This window comes from Dendrobates tinctorius, unplaced genomic scaffold (assembly GCF_039654945.1).
Source record: "Dendrobates tinctorius isolate UK_male_01 unplaced genomic scaffold, ASM3965494v1 ptg000196l, whole genome shotgun sequence".
In the NCBI taxonomy this organism is placed as follows: domain Eukaryota; kingdom Metazoa; phylum Chordata; class Amphibia; order Anura; family Dendrobatidae; genus Dendrobates; species Dendrobates tinctorius.
The window spans coordinates 4096704-4119436 of NW_027361863.1; the positions used below are offsets into that span (position 1 = coordinate 4096704).

General features: G+C 43.7%; 1 protein-coding gene across 2 annotated transcripts in view; it reads left to right on the forward strand.

Annotated features, from left to right (window-relative positions):
* The window catches only part of HPSE2 (heparanase 2 (inactive)), a 564230-nt gene extending 557956 nt beyond the window's left edge, over positions 1-6274 (forward strand). For both annotated transcript variants that reach the window (XM_073552816.1, XM_073552817.1), the window contains one exon: positions 1682-6274. In XM_073552816.1, coding sequence (XP_073408917.1) covers positions 1682-1847 — 166 coding nt within the window. In that variant the 3' untranslated portion in view covers positions 1848-6274. The remainder of the gene's footprint in view (positions 1-1681) is intronic.
* The last annotated feature ends 16459 nt before the right edge of the window (positions 6275-22733 follow it).

A 22733-nucleotide genomic window follows, 5' to 3' on the forward strand; every position in this document is an offset into this window, starting at 1 on the left:
CTTTTTTCTATCTAACCAGTATCTTTTCCCTTTCAGTTTCCTTCCATTGCTTCTCATGTTTCCATGTGCAAATGATAATGATGATCCCTCTGCACTGTGACATCCCTTCAGATATTTGTAGACCGCTATTAAGTCTCCTCTCAGTCTTCTTTTTTTGCAAGCTAAACATTCCCAGATCCTTTAACCCCTTAAACCCCAGGCTATTTTCCGTTTTTGCATTTTTGTTTTTTGCTCCCCTTCTTCGCAGGGCCATAACTTTTTTTTTGGTCAAAATGGCCATGTGAGAGGGCTTGTTTTTCACGGGACAAGTTGTACTTTTGAATGACACCTTTGGTTTTAACATATCGTGTACTGGAAAACAGGAAAAAATTCCAAGTGTGGTGAAATTGCAAAAAAAAGTGCAATTTTCACAGTTTTTTTTACCATATTCCCTGAATGCTCAAATTAACCTACTATTATGATTTTCCAGGTCATTATGAGTTCATAGACCCCAAACCTGTATAGGATCTTTTTTATTTAAGTGGTGCTCAAAGCAATCCATCTATGACAGCCATAGAGGTCTGCTGGAGACCTCTGGTTGTCATGCCAACCCATCGGTGACCCGCGATCATGTGGCAGGGTCAGCAATGGATGGGATTTCCGGCGCACTTGCTGGAAGCACAATTTAAATGCCGCTGTCAGAGATTGACAGCAAAATTTAACAGGTTAACAGCCATGGGTGGATCGCGATTCCACCCATGGCTGTTAGTGGCACATGTCAGCTGTTCAAAACAGCTGACGTGCTGGGAAAGATGTGGCATCCTTCGAGAGGGAGTCCGACAAGGGTGCATTATTATGCCCAATGTCGGAAAGTCGTTAATCGTTCCTCGTAGGACATAGTTTGCAGTCCACTCACCATCCTGGTAGCTCTTCTCTGAACTTGCTCCAGTTTTTCAATGTCTTTTTTAAAATGTGATGCCCAGAACTGAACACAGGATTCCTGAACATGTTGGTGACATGTTAATTCCAAGTTATTGCGGAGCCGTGGTGTTAGGATGTGACCTGTGTGCAATACATAGGAGCGTTAATGATGTCATTTAAAATGGACACACACTTGTTGGAGCAGGACCTCTAGTGAGCTGATAGCACCACATCCCTAGTTCAGACGGCCATACGAAAACTTGGGCCAGTCACATCTGCAAATTGCGTACCTGCTGATACTGAATGAGTGCAGGAGCCACCTGCCATTTACATGTATTAGTTTGGTCTCCAATTTGGACCATGCTGCCATTTTTTCCCATGTAGAACTTGTGGAAAATCAACCCTGTGCACTGACACATTGGCTATAATGGGTGCGTTTTCTCCATGTGTATGTAGTCTATGGTGCACACAGACATGTGCCTGTATAATAGAGGAGCCCCAAGGCTTATTTCGCACATCCATGTTTCTTGGTCCCAGAATGGACTGCATTGCATGATCCAACCACAGGCCTCCTGATTTCAACCAGCCAGTCAGTGCAATGCAATCCATACACAGACCACCAAACACGGGCCTAAGAATATGTTCATAGGGAGCTTTTTTGCCAAGATTCTGAAGAAGTTCCGCTCCAAAATGAGATTAGATTACTAAAAGGGACAGTACAGACGCATGAGATTTGTCCTCCCATGTGCTCGTCACTCACTCATGACTTTATGTTCTGCAGGTCAGTTCAGCTGAATGGGCAGCACCTTGTGATGATCGATGATGGAACACTGCCGGATCTAAAGCCCCGTCCACTACGGCCTGGCCGCACCCTTGTCATCCCTCCGTTAACCATCGGCTTCTTTGTGGTTAAGAATGTAAACGCTGTGGCTTGTAGATATCGGTAGTCACCGCTTGTGCCATAAAAAATACAACAGAGCTGCAACCAAAGACGTGACCATTCACTAAAAGGCAAAAAGCGTGAAATTGCAAGACTCCTTCCTACAAAGCTGCAGACCACCAAGTGACTGCACGGCACATGAAGTGCAGCCGGGCCGATGGTAACCTTTCATTATAGTGATCTGCTGGGAAGCTGGGAGCCGGACAATGAGGAATCTTCTCGCCCATGGGAACCAATGGAAATTTTTTGGTTTTATTTTGTGAACTTTATTTGCAGAATTAAAGTCTGAACCTGATTGGTTCCTACGGGAAATACCATAAATCCTACTACTAAAGGAGGAGGTTTGTAAATGTGCCAAGAAGAAGCAACTTCCATAGAGTCCATAGATCCATCCACATCACAGAAGTTTTATTAATATGAGAGTGTTCGCCATAGATTTTTGAACACATTGGGATTACTGCACCGCCGTACTGTATGAACATCACAGTGGGGTCAATAATAGGGTCAATAATGCGTAGAGGAAAGTGGGTTCTGGACAAGATCAAAAAGGGTCCTCTATTGGTGCTGGTTCAGGCCACCGTGAAAATAAGAGGGTTTGGTGCTTATTCACCCGCCTTCCACTTGCAAAACCTAACTTTTAGATATGTTCATAATAAGATTATAAAGAACTAATATACTTTTAGTTATCAACAGAGTTCCATAAAATGTACTTCCAGCTTGTGCTCGGCACAGTTAAGAGTGTCCTGTGGTTGTGTCTTCTAAGCTCAGTAACCAAGCCAGACCCCTTCCCTGCCTAAACTGAAGCAGGTGATGGCTTAGCTGCACACAGCACTGATGTCATGCCGACATGGCACAAGCCAGAGGTGGAGCTGCTGGGACCATGCAGTCAGGGGATCATCAACTACTGCCACTGTTAGCTCTGCAGCCTGACTATGCGATCTCCAGTTAAAATATATTCTATACAGGTCTGTACAGACAAGAACAGGATTTGCATCTTGGAATAACAATTGAAAAGACACAGTAGACTAAAGTGAATCTGTCAGCAGGTTTTTACCATGTAATCTGAGAGCAGCATGATTTAGGGACAGGGACCCTGATTCCAGTGATTTATCACTTACTGGGCTGTATGGTATTGTTTGAATATAATCAGTGTTTTATCAGCAGGAGATTATCACTACAGGACAAGTTGTCTTGTGCCTCCTAGTCAACTGCTCTGTATAATCCCACCACCCACCACTGATTGGAAACTTTCTGCCTACGCACAGTGTACACATTAAGCTGCCAATCAAGGATGTGAGAATATTTATACAGAGCTCACCATGCTGAGCACTGTAAACTGTGCAGCAGAGAAAACTGTGATTGTATCAAAATTATCTGTTACCAGATTTTCCAATATAAAGTATACATTAGTAAATAGAGCACTTAGACCTTATGGGACTGGTGCATTTACTTGGAAAATCCATGTCAAAATGACTCTATAATCATTGATATTAAAATGAGCATTTTATGAGTCCTGCTAAAGAGTCCAAGTATATTCAGTCTCCTCTCACCCACCCAGCCTGACTGACAGCTGCAGCTTGTACTGAGCAGTGTGAGATCTCAGCAGAAGGAGGGAGGAGGGATAGTGAGGAGCTGTCGATCTTGCCAGGTTGGTGGCGATTCAGCAGCAGTGATGAAGGACACTGACAAGCGGTCAATCAGGTTAGGTGTGCTGAGATTCTTCAGTAGCAGAGAGGAGGGACACTGAGGATCTTTCAGTCTGGCTAAGTGGACGATGAATGAGTTAAGGCTTCACAACGAAATACACGGTCATACTGATTTTAAAAGTCAATTCATCATCCTTATCAGGTCTATGACCCAGTTGACATCCCTCACGATTGAGATTCTGAAGAGAGTTCTGTCTAAACTCCTGAAAAACAGGATTTGGACAAGTGCTCCCAATAAAGCCTTTCACTACAATGAGACCTCCATCAGTCTAGAAGTGGAAGTCTCTGGCACCAGTTCTTGGTGGAGAAGTGGTCAAACACGTGTCTCGTGGAGGTCTACAAATATCCCGTTAACTTTAATGGAGTCTTCTGCAGCACCTCTACACCAGCAAAGAGACTGCCGCCCCCACTATCTAGGGATTGTTGGGGTGAGCATGGACTCATGATATATCTACTCTGCGTATGATAGGCTTTCTAGGACACCCTGGCACAACCCTTCCATGACAGCTGGGTTACGTCGCCATCACCCTAACGTAGAACTGCATGTGACCAGTCTGCACATAGACCCAGACTTACATCCCAAGCTCAAAAGAAAAAAAAATAAATGTAAGAAACGTAAAATAAGGAAATATTCCCCATGATGTTCTCGTTGAAGTCGATCTTCTGCACGCTTCTCCACAGGCCGCACATGACAGGGATATTTAGTTGCAGACAAAATGGTTATTTATGTTCCGTGAATTTGCAAGAAATTGTAAAACGTTAATTGAGATCAGACAGAAACATGTTCATAAACATCTGTAAAAATTCTACATGGCACCCCGACTGCTCTGCTCTTCCCCGGGCAGGAAGGACTGGTGGGTCATCATTCTTCGCACTCCTTCCATTAAATAGCACACACAGCAGGGATGTGGCAGCTCGTAAGGCAGCACGGCAGGAGAGCACCACTGAATTATAGCTCTGGACTTACAACCAAAGGTCAGGATTTTCCTGATTCCTACAACGCAAAGACTGGGACCCTTCTCCGCAGACATGAAGGTTCTATTTTTGTAGGTTCTTCTTTAGCAGATTAGATGGGACTGTTACATTTCCACATTTTATTGCACCTGCTGGTAACATGCGTCTGGATAAATGTTAGGAATCTGAATCATATAGGTTCAAAGCTTTCTATACACACTGTTAGGCCGGGATCACACATGCGAGAAACACGGCCGTGTCTCGCATCTTAACCCCTTTCCTACATTAGATGTACTATTCCATCCATGTGACATGGGACCTAAGTTCCAAGGACGGAATAGTACGTCTAACGCGATCAGCTGCACTAACGGGGGAAGCGCAGCTGATCGCGGCCGGGTGTCAGCTGATTATCACAGCTGACACCCGGCACTATGTGTCAGGGGCCGTCACGGACCGCCCTCAACACATTAACCCCCAGCAAACTGCGATCAAACATGATCGCAGTGTACCGGGGTTTTAGGGAAGCATCGGCAGGGAGGGGGTTCCCTCCGTGCTTCTCTGAGACCCCCGCAGCAGCACGATGTGCAGCGCTGCTGCAGGGGCCTCCTTCCCTGCAGGTCCGCAGATGCAATATGACGGCGGGGACCTTCGGGGTCCTGCAGGGAAGCGCCGGCATGAGGAAGCCTGCAGCACTGCCTGTGACAGATCGCTGATCTGTCACAGCGATCTGTGATGTGACAGATCAGCGATCTGTCACATGACAGTGATGTCCCCACTGAGACATTGTAATAAAGTTAAAAAAAGTGTAAAAATAATTTATAAAAAAATCGCTAAATAAATTAAAAAAAAATTCCCTAATAAATTCATTTTTTGAAAATAAAAAAAACAATAAAAGTACACATATTTGGTATTGCCGCATCCGTAACGACCCGCCCTATAAATCTGTCCCACTAGTTAACCCCTTTAGCGAACCCCTTAAAAAATAAAAATAAAAAACGAAGCAAAAAAATAATGCTTTATCATCATACCGCCAAACAAAAAGTGCAAAAACACGTGATCAAAAAGACGCATATAAATATCCATGGTACCGCTGAAAACGTCATCTTGTTCCGCAAAAATTGAGCCGCCACACAGCGTCATCAGAGAAAAAATTAAAAAGTTATAGCTCGCAGAATAAAGCAGTGCAAAAATAATTATTTATTATGTAAAATTGTTTTCATTGCATAAAAACGCCAAAACATTAAAAAAGGACATAAATGAGGTATGCCTGTAACCGTACTGACCCAAAGAATAAAACCGCTTTATCAATTTTACCACACGCGGAACGGTGTAAACGCACCCCCCAAATGAAATTCATGACACGCTGGTTTCTGTCCATTCTGCTTCCCAAAAATCGGAATAAAAAGCGATCAAAAAATGTTGTGTGCCCGAAAATGGTACCAATAACAACGTCAACTCGTCCCGCAAAAAATAAGACCTTACATGTCTCTGTGAGTCAAAATATGGAAAAATTATAGCTCTCAAAATTTGGTGATGCATAAACTATTTTTACAATAAAAAGCGTCTTTTAGCGTATGACAGCTGCAAAATATAAAAACTGTTATAAATAGTAAATCAAACCCCCCGTTATCACCCCCTTAGTTAGGGAAAAATAATAAAATTAAAAAAAAATGTATTTATTTCCATTTTCCCATTGGGGCTAGGGTTAGGGCTAGGATTAGGGCTAGGGTTAGGGTTGGAGTTAGAATTGGGGGGTTTCCACTGTTTTGGTACATCAGGGGCTTTCCAAACACGACATGGCGTCCGATCTCAATTCCAGCCAAAAAAGTCAAATGATGCTGCTTCCCTTCCGAGCTCTGCCATGCGCCCAAATAGTGGTTTACTCCCACATATGGGGTATCAGCGTACTCAGGACAAATTGCACAATAACTTTTGGGGTCCTGTTACTCTTGGGAAAATAAAAATTAAGGGTGAAAAGATCATTTTTGTAGAAAAAAATGATTTTTTAATTGTACGGCTGTACGTTATAAACTTCTGTGAAGCCATAGGGGGTTCAAAGTTCTCACCACACATCTAGATAAGTTCCTTGGGGGGTCTAGTTTCCAAAATGGGGTCACTTGTGGGGGGGGGGTTTCCACTGTTTAGGTACATCAGGAGCTCTCCAAACTTGACATGGCGTCCGATCTGAATTCCAGCCAATTTTGCATTGAAAAAGTCAAACGGCGCTCCTTCTCTTCCGAGCTCTGCCATGCGCCTAAACAGTGGTTCCCCCCCACATATCAGGTATCAGCGTACTCAGGACAAATTGCACAATAACTTTTCCAGTCCAATTTCTCCTGTTACCCTTGGTAAAATAAAAAAATTGAACTTGAAGTAATTTTTTTTGAGAAAAAAAGTTAAATGTTCATTTTTTTTTTAAACATTCAAAAAATTCCTGTGAAGCACCTGAAGGGTTAATAAACTTCTTGAATGTGGTTTTGAGCACCTTGAGGGGTGCAGTTTTGAGAATGGTGTCACTTTTGGGTATTTTCTATCATATAGACCCCTCAAGGTGACTTCAAATGTGATGTGGTCCCAAAAAATAAAATGGTGTTGTAAAAATGAGAAATCGCTGGTCAACTTTTAACCCTTATAACTCCCTAACAAAAAAAAATTTTGGTTCCCAAATTGTGCTGATGTAAAGTAAAAATGTGGGAAATGTTACTTATTAAGTATTTTGTGTGCCGTATCTCTGTGATTTAAGAGCCTAAAAATTCAAAGTTGGAAAATTGCGAAATTTTCAAAATTTTCACCAAATTTCCGTTTTTTTCACAAATAAACGCGAGTTATATCATGAAATTTTACCACTAACATGAAGTACTATATGTCACGAGAAAACAATGTCAGAATCACCGGGATCCATGGAAGCGTTTCAGAGTTATAACCTCATAAAGGAACAGTGGTCAGAATTATAAAAATTGGCCCGGTCATGAACGTGCAAACCACCCTTGGGAGTAAAGGGGTTAATACCCGGCACTGTCGCTGGCACGTGGGAGCGGAGCGTGCGGCTCCATGTATTTCTCCTGAGTGCCGGCGGCAGTGCTGGGTATTAAGATGCGTGACTCGTCTTAATTTTTTGCATGTGTGATCCCGGCCCTAGAGTATATATGGATGTCTATGGACTGTTTTACCATGCTCCTCGTGATACGTACAGCGACTATAAAAGTTACCTGCCCTTTTAGGACGTATGATGGGAGCACAGGTACAGACTTTCCGTAGCACATTTTTAGTAGCTAGTACTTTTCAATTTCATAAAATCTCATAGACAATACTGATCCTCTAAGATGCAGCAAAATCTAGATGAAAAATCTGCCCCATGTGCAAATACCCCAACTGATTGCTGAAATTCACGGCCGCTCTGTACATTGTTCATGTGATTGCTGCAGCTACAGCAGTGACGCTGGCGTGTACAGCGCATGACTGGGATGTGTCATTTCATGCTATTATTTAATTACATGCAAATACATCTTCCTTTAGTAACCTATTTTTGGTACGTTCTGTATATAATTATGGGGGTGACAATTTTGCTGCACTTCTGCCCCCTGAAAATGATTTAGAAACATGCTTCACTGCAGCCAAGTGGAGACTTCTCATTAACTGGCTGTAAGAAAGTGTTGTGGGCATGCTCTGTGACCTGTGCAGAGGTCATTGTGCAGGGAGATGGAGGAGGTGAGGGGCTGTTTCTACTTCCCAACTTTTCAAAATTGTCTTCTGGGAGATTTTTATTTGCACAGCCATGCCTCCCTTTCCACCAGGCTGCGGTGATCCATCCAAAATACTGTAAAGACTTTGCGGCACCCAGAAAATTGCTCAATTCTTCTGGGAGTCTAGGAGGGTTCCCATTTTTGGGGGACACTTCTAAATGTTTAGACAGAGTTGATAAATGTGTAGTAATCTTGTCTGTGATGGTAATGTGATGACTGCTGAAAAGTGATCTATGCAGAACAGGAAGTGACTGCTGAGAGGTGATCTCTACAGAACAGGAAGTTACTTCTGAGAGGTGATCTCTACAGAACAGGAAGTGACTGCTGAGAGGTGATCTCTACAGAACAGGAAGTGACTGCTGAGAGGTGTACTCTACAGAACAGGAAGTTACTGCTGAGAGGTGATCTCTACAGAACAGGAAGTGACTGCTGAGAGGTGATCTCTACAGAACAGGAAGTGACTGCTGAGAGGTGATCTCTACAGAACAGGAAGTGACTGCTGAGAGGTGTACTCTACAGAACAGGAAGTGATTGCATAGAGGTGATCTCTGTAGAACAGGAAGTGACTGCTGAGAGGTGATCTCTACAAAACAAGAAGTGACTGCTGAGAGGTGATCACTACAGAACAGGAAGTGAATGCTGAGAGGTGACCTCTACAGAACAGGAAGTGACTGCTGAGAGGTGATTTCTATAGAACAGGAAGTGACTGTAGAGAAGAGATCTCTGCAGAACAGGAAGAGACTGCTGAGAAGTGATCTCTACAGAACAGGAAGTGACTGCTGAAAGGTGATCTCTACAGTACAGGAAGTGACTGCCGAGGGGTGATATCTACAGAACAGGAAGTGACTGCTGAAAGGTGATCTCTGCAGTACAGGAAGTGACTGCTGAGAGGTGATCTCTACAGAACAGGAAGTGACTGCTGAGAGGTGTACTCTACAGAACAGGAAGTGATTGCATAGAGGTGATCTCTGTAGAACAGGAAGTGACTGCTGAGAGGTGATCTCTACAAAACAAGAAGTGACTGCTGAGAGGTGATCACTACAGAACAGGAAGTGACTGCTGAGAGGTGACCTTTACAGAACAGGAAGTGACTGCTGAGAGGTGATTTCTATAGAACAGGAAGTGACTGTAGAGAAGAGATCTCTGCAGAACAGGAAGAGACTGCTGAGAAGTGATCTCTACAGAACAGGAAGTGACTGCTGAAAGGTGATCTCTACAGTACAGGAAGTGACTGCCGAGGGGTGATATCTACAGAACAGGAAGTGACTGCTGAAAGGTGATCTCTGCAGTACAGGAAGTGACTACCAAGAGGTGACCTCTACAGAACAGGGAGTGACTGCTGAGAGGTGGTCTCTACAGAACAGGTAGTGACTGCTGAGAGGTGATCTCTACAGAACAGAAAGAGACTGCTGATAGGTGATCTCTACAGAACAGAAAGAGACTGCTAAGAGGTAAACTCTACAGAGCAGGAAGTGACTGCTGAGAAGTGATGACCACAGTGAATAGTGAATAGTGCCACCATTGTCCACATTCTGTGTCTGATCTTGCAGCATTTAACTAAATGTGCCTGTGTACAGAATGAGGCATTCCGCAAACATCACTGCCTTTCCACTGTGGTGATTAACATAGGTCAATCAAACATTTAGAAGTGGTTCCTCCTGACAAGACTAGGTGGTCTGAATTAGCACCAAGAACGGGCTCCATTTTAACTATTTCTGTCTCTAACAGCCAATAAGATAAATAGCCCACATAAAGGCTATTGTAATGACAAAGTATAGTCCCAATAAGTCATGACTTACCTCCCTGTGCTCACCTGTTGATCAAGGACATTTTTCTGACAAAATATCTGCTCCGTCATTGTTACAGAACCCCCCAGCACCCCGAATAGGAGATGTATGCTCTTAATGCAGCAACCGACCGGCTGCGACCACCTGGGCAGAGGTAAACGAGATATCCCACTTCTGACCTCCCCCCACCTTTGTAAATCCCACGGCTATTGTAATGTACGTCTGGCGTCTTAATTGGAGCCTGTTATCTACTGGCTCGACACACGTTGATTGTACTGCCCTCTGTATGTATATATATTCTGAGACCGGTGAGTAAAATGTTGTCACACTGGAAATAGGTGGAGAAGCAGTGATCTTTTCTATGTTTCCATGTTACAAAGCCTTTCGAGCCAGCACCCTTCATTCTTAAGTGAGGAAAAGCAGAGTGGACCTCCTGAAACATGGGGTGGTAATGCAAGAGGTATTACAGCACAGAAGACCCCGTTACACTGGTGTCAGAAGTGGGATATCTCATTACCTCTGCCCAGGGGGTCGCAGTCGGTTGCTGCATTAAGGGCATACATCTCCTATTCAGGGTGCTGGGGGGTTCTTTAACAGTCATAATAAGCTGCCTCTCAATATTTAACGATTTAAGAATAGATTAATTCCATATTTTCTATTAAATGGAATGAATTTATATGTTACGGGCATGTTATAGTGCGTGATACGTCTACCAGGCTCTGCTCACACCTCAGGCTTCTGATCTCAAGCATGACTGCCGATCCCAATACATCCTGATGAGGCCCACTGACTTTCCTTGGAGTCCACTAGGCTTCTGATGGAAATCAAGTATTTAGAAATATCTCTTGAAGACTCCACTTATTCTTGACATAAAAACATAACACTTAGAGGAAAATGTACACATCTCAGAAATTTATGGAATAACCACATGCTGGCTCAGCAATCTTTAGAGTTCCCATAGAAGTAAATGGTGACAGTTTCACAAGCGCGAATACCTGTCTTACTGTGTATAGATGGAACCACAGATGGAACCATCTCAAGATGAGACCCACATCTATCATACAACTATGGACTATCCTGTAGATATGTCATTGTTAGAGCATCCCTTACCACCCACTTAGAAGAGTCTGGGATTCGGTCTATAGTCGGTGGAACAAAAAATTACACAGGCTTGTGATTTCCAACAATCTCCAGTGTTCAAAGGAGTGTTCGTTTATTTTATACCCTTCATGAAAATAGGCGTTCTGTGCATAAATTTAGGTGGTATATACAGTGGCTTACAAAAGAATTCACCCCTTGTCATTTTTTGTGTTTTGCTACCTGCATGTGTTTTGCATCATTTGGTTTTCTTTTTTTCTTTTTTGGGAAGAAAACAACAGATAGGAGAAAATACCTTAAAACTTGAGTGGGCATAACTATTCACCCCCCTAAAGTCAGTACTTTATAGAGCCACCTTTTGCAGCAATTACAACTGCAAGTCACTTTGGATAAGTCTCTATGAGCTTCCCACATTTTGCCACTGGGATTTTTACTCATTCCTCAAGGCAAAACTGCTCCACTACTTCAAGTTAAATAGTTTCTTCTGGTGAACAGCAATCTTCAAGTCTGACAACAGATTATTTATTGTATTAAGGTCTGGGTTTTGGCTAGGCCACTCCAAAACATTTACACATTTCCTTTAAACCACTGAAGTGTTGCTTTAGCGGTATACTTTCGGTCATTGTCTTGTTGGAAGGTGAACCTCCATCCCAGTCTCAAATCACTGACAGACTGAAACAGGTTTTGCTCAAGAATATCTCTGTATTTTGCACCATCCATCTTCCCCTCGCCTCAGACCATTTTTCCATGCCCTGTTGCCGAAAAACATTCCCACTGCATGAATCTGCCTCCACCATGCTTCATAGTGGGGATGGTGTTTTGGGGGTGATGAGCTGTGTTGGTTTGGCACCAGACATAGTGTTTACCTTGGTGGGCAAAAAGTTCAATTTTGGTCTCATATTACCACAGCACCTTACTTTTGGGGAGTCTCCCACATGTCTTTTGTCAAGCTCAAAAGGAACCTTACAATATTTGTGTGTAAGTAAAGGCTTTTTTCTGCTCACTCTTCTGTAAAGGCCACTTCTATGAAGTATACAGCTTATTGTGGTTGTATGGACAGATACTTCAGTCTCTGCTTTAGTGCTTTGCAGCTCTTCAGGGTTACCTTTGGTCTCTGTGCTGCCTCCCTGATTAATGCCCTCCTTGTCCGGGCTGAGAGTTTTGGTGGAAGACCCTCTCTTGGCAGGTTTATTGTGGTGCCATGTTCTTTCCATTTGGTGATAACGGATTTGATGGTGCTCCGGGGGATCATCAGAGGTTGGGATTTTTTTTTATAACCCAATCCTGACTTGTACTTCTCAACAACTTTGTCCCTGACTTCTTTGGAGATCTCCTTGGTCTTCATGGTGTTGGCTGGAGATCTCCTTGGTCTTCATGGTGTTTGGTCAGTGGTGCCTCTTGTTAATGATGTTGTCGCCTCTGTGGCCTTTCAGAAAAGGTAAAGTGTATATACTGACTGACAGGTGACACTTAGATTACACACAGGTGGACTTCCATTCACTAAGCATGGGATTTATGAAGGTAATTGTTGCACCAGAAATTTTTAGGGGCTTCATAGCAAAAGGGGTGAATACATATTCACATGACAATTTTTAGTTATTTGAGCCCATAAATTTAATTTGTGCCTATATTTTTCTCACTTCATCAACTCAGACTATTTAGTGCTGATGCATCACACACAAATCAGATTACAAAAATATTTAAACACAGGTTGTAATGTAACAAAATAGATAAAAAGTCAAGGGGGGGAGGGAATATTTTCACAAGCCACTGTATATAATAGCAGAATTTACGACTGCACAATAAGTAAAAGACACTTCCTGTGTCGACTCAGTTGAATCATTTCTCTTGGTTTTTTTTTCTGATAGGGGTTCTGGCAGGCTTAAAGACATCGCCCCTTCCTTACACTAAATAAATGCCCAAATTAGAAATTCCCCTTTAAGCTCTTCTTAAAGCTGTGTGGAGTTTAGATTACCATGGATCTATCTTAAAGGAATATTCCAGTAATCTGCAGCGGGGGGGGGGTGAGTAGGGTCGGTGATGTCAAGACTAAAGTTATCAGTTTGATGTTGTGCCCCAATTCTGTTCATTAGACCCTGTATGCAGAAAAGAGCAGGGTCAGAACATCCCTTTACGGATACCTCGAGGGAACCGAGACGAACCTCATTATAAGTCAGTGGGGATTGCTGGCACTGTATCATGGTAATGGACGTACATTGGCTCCCATTATAAATGACATGTACCACTCGGTATATAGGATACTCCTTTGGAATAAGCAGGGTGTATGGAAACATTTAGAATGCTCGCTGAGAACTTTACAGGTACACATGGCAAAAACAAGATGTGAACTAAGCCTGAGATATATCATGCCCATGATCCCTGCAAATTATATGATATGTTACCGGCTCTCCTTACAAGTAATCTGTCAGCAGGTTTTTTTTTTCTATTTAATCTGAGAGCTGCATAATGTAAGGGCAGAAACCCTGATTCCAGCGATGTGTCACTTACTAATCTACTTCCTGTAGTTTCAATAAAATTAGCAGGAAATTATCACTAGTTGTCTCTTGCCATGCAGTCCTCCTGCTGTTTGTAACCATGCCTCCTCCACTGATTGGCAGCTTTCTGCCTATGCACAGCGTATGCAGAAGCAGCCATTTAGTAGTGTGGGCTTGGTTATACAGAGCTCAGCATTCAGAGAACTGCTAGAACTGCAGCCGAGAAAACTGTGATTTTATCAAAACTACACCACGCAACCCAGCAAAGTGATACATTGCTGGAATCAGGCATTCTGCCCCCACATCATGCTGCTCTCAGATGGCGTAGCAAACACCTGGTGACAGATTCTGTTTAATGAGGCCGGAGAAGATAGCGCTTCTAGTACAAATGCTGTATCTGTGTGTTGTAAATGTCGTGTAATAAATTATATTTTGTGAAAAAAAAAAAGAGAGATGTTTATTATGTTTCTGTTTTAGATGGGATATTTTATGGGAACATGTTTTAAGTTGTTAATATTTTCTTTACTCAGAAAAATCATATTTTATTACGGAGTGTGTGATTATGAGCATAGAGAATTACATCCTGAACTGTGATGTAAAGTATGAAATAAATAATATTCTTACATTTAGAAGAGATTTCTGTGGTTATTGCGTTATTCATGCGGTGTCGAAGAAATCGGGCGCTTGATCTTAGGGTGGCTAAGAAACGCTCTACTCTCTCTCTGGAAATTCGGGACATTTTGGCCGAATATTATTTAAAAATTAAATACATACAACCATAAATGAGGGCATCTTTAAAAAAAATAATTAATTTTATTAGATATAACTCATAACAACGAACCCAAAAAAATGCAGATGTACTTTTTGATGGATTTTCCTGGGTCGTCAGCCGTCACACTGGTTCATGTCAGATTTGGAAATTGGTTGGCACTTGGCATAAATTGGTCGAAATCAGGGATCAACAACCTGGGGTTAATGTGTGACCCCCCTATAGAGGGAAATTTTTCCAAGGCACCATTGTCGTTGCTTTGTGTTTTGTCCAAAATACATCAAAAGGCTGAATATAGAAATATTTGACTCTTTGGATTTGCTATGTATTTGACTACAAAGTGCCCAAATTATACAATATCATAACATGACATTACACCATCAAATAGGGTCAAATTCAGATAGCGAGCAGCTAGAGGTGGTGCAAATGTGATCACACGTCCTATTCTACCGGCCGTGACGGTGGTTCTTGGTCGGTGGTCAGGAGCCCTGAGATCCGTCTCTTTCCTGGTGATTAGTCTGGGGGTTGCCTTTCATTAGCCGGCCTGGCGCAATGTCACCTGTGTGGCACGCCGCTACTATGACATCGCACCACCGCAAACAAAGGAAGATCGCTGCTGCCGGTAGGTAAGAGGTGGTAATCCCTCTCCCATCCAGTGGCCATAGACTGATGGAATGGAACGTACAAATTGATTTGCACCAATTCTACAAGCAACCATTGGGTAGCAACATGAAGACTATTATTAGTATTATTATTTAATGGTCTCGGTTTCGAGCCATGGCGACTTGATGGATGAACGATCTGTAAAGACCACCCAACAGTACTGCAAAATCATGTTATTATTCGAGCCTGCTGTAGACACTCGGTTAGCACCCGAGCAAGCCAGGATAACACCTTATCAGAGGACGTTCTCTCATCACTAGCGCCCAACTATTTCTCATTTATAGCATTGCTTACCATACAGAACAGAAGGACCTCTTGGGCTTTAGCGCCATGGTCCTTCCACGGCCACTGCACCCTTATGGGTATAATTGCTGTGGCTTTGTTGCAGGATATCGTAGGCAGCTCCCGGCCGCAGTAACATGTGCTCCACATTTTAGTGTTTTGACAGCTGGAAAAAGTTCTAATGAACGACAATTACTTAACAAGTCTAAGCAGCGGGTGAACGTCTGACATGAACTGCAGAGTAATAAATGCTGCCCATCTATGACGGGGTATCCACTGGCCACGTAGTGATGTCTTACATTCCTGCATGCTGCGTGTAGACGGGTCACGGTAATAGGAGTTGTCGTATGAGCCCATAAAACTTCCTGATATCTGTACAGATGGGGCAGCTAATCAACCCACAAGGGTAAAAAATAAGAAAATAATAGTCATAACATGCCAAGAGATACGAGAAGGGAGAAATGATGTGATTGTAAGGAAAAGCAGAAGTTACTCAGGAGCTTCTAAAGGTGAAAAAGGCTACGGGGCAGAGAAGAAGACTTCTGGACCTTAGTTGTTCCGCATTGTAAATGCCTTTAAGGGTGTGTGCACACGATGCGGATTCTGCTGCGGATCTGCAGCGGTTTTGGCCCTGCGGATCCGCAGCAGTTTCTGCTGCGTTGTACAGTACCATTAAAATCAATGAAAAACAAAAACCCTGTGCACATGTTGAGAATTTTCAAATCTGCAGCATGTCAATTCTTTGTGCGGATTCCGCAGCAGTTTTACACCTGCTCCATTGTACAGACTTCAAGCCGCTGGGCAAAACTGCAGGCTAATCCGCAGCAGAATCCACAGCGTGTGCACACACCCTAATGCTGTGCCATTTATTAGCGCTGCACTGAAACTGTGGATCCAGGAGCTGGGGGGCCACGTGTTCGTATGAATGGAGCAGGATATAGACATCGTGGTGTAAAGTGGTTGGACGGGGCTTTAAAGAGGACCTTTTAGGGGATTTTTTTAAATTTATATTAAGCACTTTCTCCAATTGTAGCTACTCTGCTGATTCTGGAACAGCTTTTCTTTTTCTTCTGCACCCCTCCTTTCCAAAGTTATTTCCCCTGAAAATAATGGTGCAAATTTGCCCTTCAAGCAACTGGGCGTGTACCACAGAACGTCTCTGCGGGTCTGGCCTGTTTTCATTGGCCAGCATTAGAGGAGAAAAAGAAACCGCCCACAGAGAAGTTGTGCAGTACACGCCCTGTTGATTGAAGGGAAAATTTGCATCATTTTTACCAGGGGGAATAACTTCAGAAGAAAAAGAAAAAATGTTCCAAAATCAGTTGATCAGAGGCAATTTTAGAAAGTTCTCATTAAAAATACAGTGAAATTTCCTCTTTAAAAAGAACAAGAAGGGTTATGTTATTGTGTTGGAGCAGTATACTGTACCCTTTAGAAAAATATTTTGAAGTGGTGAAATGGAAAGAGTTCTGCACAAATGGCTAGGGTTGTGTTGGGGGTGATTTACAGGTCAGGGATTGAAGTCACGATTTTGTACTGGTGGCACCTGGTGTATTTTTCCCACCTGCCCTCCACTTTTTTAGTGTAGGTTATGTCATGTAGTCTTCTTCCCTGAAGTCTCTTATACCCATTAAGTGAAAATTGACCAAAACCACTGATTTCTGTGAAACTGGTTGACCATCTGATGTGTATGGGGACTTTCCGATTTCCCCCCTGTCAGATTATGTTGGGGGAGAGAAGGGTCAGGCAGCTGAAATTTTGTTTTTAGGAATGAGAAGCTGCTGGTAGAGGAGTCAGGCAGGTGCTTTATGATTATTATGCTTTGCTAATATAACGCTATTTTATCCCGCAGCGCTTCACATACATTATCATCACTGTCCCCAATGGGGATCACAATCTAAATTCCATATCAGTTATGTCTTTCATCCCTCTGCCCACTAAATACTAATGAACACTTGTCTGAAATCAGCCACCTTTCATCTAACGTATATGGCAGCTTTAAGTCATAAATCATCTTAGAAGATCGTTTGGGAAAAGAGAGATACAATTGTGCTCAAAAGTTTACATTCCCCGGCAGAATTTTTGCTTTCTTGGCCTTTTTTCAGAGAATATGAATGTTAGCATCAAAACTTTTTCTCCACTCATGGTTAGTGGTTGGGTGAAACCCTTTATTGTCAGACTACTGTGTTTTCTCTTTTTAAATCATAATGACAACTCAAAACATCCAAATGACCCTGATCAAAAGTTCACATACCCCATTTCTTAATACCGTGTATTGCCCCCTCTAACATCAATGACAGCTTGAAGTCTTTTGTGGTAGTTGTGGATGAGGTTCTTTATTTTCTCAGATGGTAAAGCTGCCCACTCTTCTTACAGGACAACTGTAAGAGTTACAGACCCTACTGTCAGAACAGCTCACAGACGGTCAGAAGCCTGATATGTGCTGTAATGCACAGAGGCAAACAGTGCAAAATTTGTAATGAAACTCTATTGAAAAATAGCTTTTTTTAAACTCAAAATTCATGCATCTAAATACAATGCTCCTAAATGGGTTCACAAAATTTAAAGCTGTGGAAAAAGAACAGGAGAAGGACTTTAGTATTCTGGATGCATGTAATCTAAGCAGCAGTGCTCAATGACAGGCAGGAGCTGCAAAAGCAAATAGGATTTTTTGGGTGTGTAAAAAAACATTGTGGTAACAATGTAAAATTGTCGAGCTAAAAACTCTTCTAGGACCCTATCTCAAATGCAAGAGATTCAGTTTTGTGCTCCATATATAGAAAAGAATGAAGGAAAGCAATAGAGGGTTCAAAGAAGGACAACTATATTATTACATTGGAATAGAAGCCCCTCATAAACAAAACTATAAACATGACTGATCGAAAAAAACAAAACCAAATCGACCTGTCATTGGCTACAGTAGAACAAAGTGAAGGTTCAAGGGTCAAGTTCAGCTCCAGAGAGCTGCTAGGACCGGCATATACAGTCATTCAAGGCAGTGGGAGGCCATACTGAAATTCCTTGTGCATATTCTGGCATTGTCAGGAGCCCAAAGCTCTGTGTGTAGGCTCATGGGCTCATTGTGTCCTCTAGCGCACAGGGGAAAATGGATGAAGAAACGTGTGAAGGGCAGGTGGCTGATCCTGGATGCACTGCGGAACTGGACAGGAAAACTCTGACACTGACGGAGTCAGTGGGCGTAGGGGTAGTCCATAAGGAATGAATGGCAGGTCTGAAGAAGTGCTGTGCTCTATCCCTCATGTCACAATCTGATGAACATGAACTGTCCAGTAAATGTTTGCTTGTGAATTTGGTGTCCTCCGGATTGTATGCAGCAGCTCCTGAGGATGGAGGCCTGAAGACAGCGGAGGACTGCACCCTCCAAGTGAATGTGATGTACCCCACACCTGACAGCACACTGGGACTGTGACAATGTTTTTCCTGTAAAGTGTCAGAGTGCAACCGAACAGCAGCCCGGTCATGACTATTGCTTTCAACCACTCTACAAAGCCAAGCAGGAACATCTCCAAGATTATGTGGACCAGTGAGCAATCGAGAATCAGTGGCCATTTAGTCTGAGACACTAAAAATGGCCTCCTGATTTGATAAGATTATTTTGGAAATTGCAGATATGTCCGTATTATTTACTGTTTTGTGATGTTTGTTCTGTAAAGTTTATTACAAAGTGTATTAAAAAAAATGTTTTTGCATCATTCTTAGTAACATTACAGAAATAAAAATATTCTGGGGCTCACTGTTAGAGGTTCTGCCTCCGAAACTATACAGTCTACAAATGTATGGAGGAGCAGTGGACTGTTTGCCTTCACTGGGTCTGGGAGTTCCTGTCCTTAAAGACAGGGGTGGTGTACACAAGAGGACTGTAATGTGCTGCTGCAGTTCAGTACAGCGCAACCTCCACCAGGGGGTGATGGTGAGGGAAGAGAGGTTGCTCACACACACACAGCGTAATAATGGGTCACCCGCCAGGGCTGTGGGGTACTCGGAGCCGGGCCCGTTGATTTCAATGGGAGATGTCACAGTGGCAGTGACGCGGTCCGTGGCCCTGGGCGTCCATGTAAAAGGTGTTAAGCGTGGCTGATTAAAGTTTATAAGTGGATGATACGTGACGCCACCTGTGGTTTCTGGTCAATTTGACCAGCGCTGCAGGGCTGCTTCTCTGGGACAGATGGTGTGGTGCAGCAATGATGTAGTAGTGGGTCGCCCTCCCAGGGCTGTGGGGTACTCGGTACCGGGCCGGTGTCAGCGGGATGTGTCACAGCAGCGGTGACCCGGTCCGTGGCCCTGGGCACCCAAGTAATGGGGGAGATTGAATGGTGGAATGTAGTTGGTTAAATGAATAGTTCGTGACGCCACCTGTGGTGTTCGGCAAGTGAGATGTTAAGCCGACGCTGCATGCAGATCCACTGGGACTGATGGTATGGTGCAGCAAAGATATAAAAGCTCCCCACAGGTGAAGCTGTAGTCCCAGGGCAGTGAAAACAAAAAGCAAAAAACACAAATATATTTGTGTTTTTTGCTTTTTGTTTTCTCTGGTTAATGGTCATGTGTTAATATGCACTTACATTGTGCATACACATTAACTTACTTTTCTCAGTTCAGATTTGTTTTTTATTCATTTCATTGTGCATTCAGTGCATATATGGGTGTGACCGCCCTCTTTCTGAGCTGGGAAAGCCATCCAGTCTGGCCTAAGCTGTTACTAGTGGTTCAGCCGCTCGACCCTTATTCACATTCACGCCACTTGGCAAGTGAAAAGGTTTTAAATACTAGAGTAGGGACTGTCCCACAAGGGTTGCCGTGACGTGGCGGGATGGCTTGTACATTATTTTGATCAAAATTATGTTTACTAAATACCCTTATTATTATTATTACCTTTATGCATTATTTGCAGTATATTTTTTACTTTTTAGTTATATTTGTGTTTTTTGCTTTTTGTTTTCTCTGGTTAATGGTCATGTGTTAATATGCACTTACATTGTGCATACACATTAACTTACTTTTCTCAGTTCAGATTTGTTTTTTATTGTTTTTTATTTGTTTTTTGTTTTTTATTCAGTCCCAGGGCAGTGTAGATGTGGTTGGCACGGGGATGTAGCAGTGCCGGAAGGGTAAGAAGCAGACAAAGACACAGCAGGGTGCAATTTCTGTACCTTTACTTGATAAATGCAGTCCAGGGTCCTGATTACAGATGGTACCAGAGCAGGCTAGCCTGAAAGCAGCTCAGGATTCTCTCTCAGCAGATGGGCTGTGCAGTCTCCTTCCCTAGCGCTTATTTGAGTGAAGTACTCCTAGTACTGAGTTACACTGAAGTTCCTCCTAATTCTCTTCTACTAGCACTCCTTGTATGGCAGACAGCTGTAGCCGCTATTCCTCTCTTGGCTCACTCCGTGCTGTTGTGCCTCTGAGTCTTAGATGGGGGTAGGGCATTTACAGCCTCCTACTCCTCTGGTGTCTGTTGCAGGACCATTAGTATCCGTACAACCGTGGAGACCAGGCTCCAGTTCATGAGCTCTCACTGGAAATGAGCCTTTCCTCTCCGCTCGATCTCCGCGCTTCTTCCTCACGTCTGCCCACTTCACCCTCCTCACACTAACTGACCACTCCTTCCTCTTGGCCCTCAGAGAGCACTCCTCCCTTCAATTCCGGTTCAGAGTCCCCCCTGCTGGCCTGGAGTGGAACAGTGTTGCATGTATAGGTTAACTGCAAGAGAGACCGTTCACTGCTTCCAAGCCTGGCATTACCCTCCCTGGAGGAAGGCAAAGCCACTGTGGCGGCCATACTCCTGGGGATGCCACAGTAGCCCTCCACAGGTAGGGCTGTAGTCCCAGGGCAGAGTAGATGAGATTGGTGTACATGAGGAAATAGTGAGAAGTAGATGGTGCAGTGTTAGGCACAGAGATGTAGCAGTGCTGAGTGGGTTGGCGCAGGAAGAAGGCAAGGAGACAGATGAATGCAGTTCCAGTTCTTTTACTCACGTTCTTGGCACAGACAGGTGCCCGCTTCAATGCTGCGGTTTCCAGATCAGGGGCTCAGCCAACTCCCAGGCAGATGGGATTATCCTCTGCAGCTCTCCCTTTCGTATGCCAGTTCTGAGCGTCTCCTCACTAGCACTTATGCTGAAGTACTTGTAGTTGTGTGTTAAACCCAAGTTCCTACTTTCAGATGTTCATTAAACTCTACTTGTACGGCAGACAGCTGTAGCCTGCTTCGGGGACTCCTTGCTATCAAGTCTCGGCTCACTTACTTTGCTGTTGTGCCCCCAAGTCTTAGGTGGGAATAAAGCGGTGACAACTTCTATTCCTCCTGTTTCTGCTGCAGGACCATCAGTATCCATACAACCTCGGGGACCGGACCCCGGCCATGCACTTAGAACTTGAGGAAGGGCTCCGCTCTGACCCTAGTCCTTAGTTCTCTTCTTCTCCTTACGTTCCGTACTAAACTTTCTTCCTTCTAGAGAATCAGACTTTCTATTTCTCTTCCAGTGCCAGCAGCTTCAGGTCACTGAAGTCTGCTGCAGCACTTCCTTCACTCCATCCCGCTCAGGGGATCTTCTCTCACAGACTGACCTTTTTCCTAATATTCTCCCGCTCTCTTGTGCAGTCTAAGCTCCACCCATCTCCCAGCACTCTTCGTGTTCCAAGCAGGGAGCCACCAAAGGTGCTTGGCTACACTACTATGTTGTGTGGGATACAGGTGTTGGAGTGTGGTCAGGTGTTACCATCTTACCTGAATGGTGGGGTACCACACCTCAGGAGGAGGTGGAGTACCTCTGTGGCGACTGCACCCTCAGGGGCACCACAATAACACAAAGCAATAGCACAGGTGTCACAGGTAACAAAAGAGTGGTCAGTCTATCCGAAGTCAGCAACAGTCAGTAGCAGAAGTACCAAGGGAAACAGCAAGTGCGTAGTCAGGGACAAGCGAGAAGTCAGGACCTACCAGGAACGTGGTGTCAGAAACGTAAGATGTAAGCTGTTGTCAGGGTACAAGCAAGAGGGTCAGAAGCCAGTCGAAAAGCGTGGTATCAGAATTGGAAAAACCAGAAGCAGAGTCCAGTGATCAAGCCGAGTCATACACAGGTCCAGGTAAACTAGCTTGGAAGCTTGCAGTATAGCTGACACTGGCCCGCAGGCTGCAGAGGACTGAAATAGACCAGCCAGTTCCAGAATGAGGCAGAGGGGAGTAACCCCCGCATGACCAGTCCAAAGAGAAGACAGCAGAAAACAAACTCTGGACTGGACTATGACTCTCAGTGGTCCACACATTTACCGCTGACTCTGGTCATTGAGTATCACCTTTGTCGCATATGTTTAGTTGGAATTTCCTTCAAAAACTATCATGGGCTTACAGAGAACTTTGTAGCCACAAGTCTCTA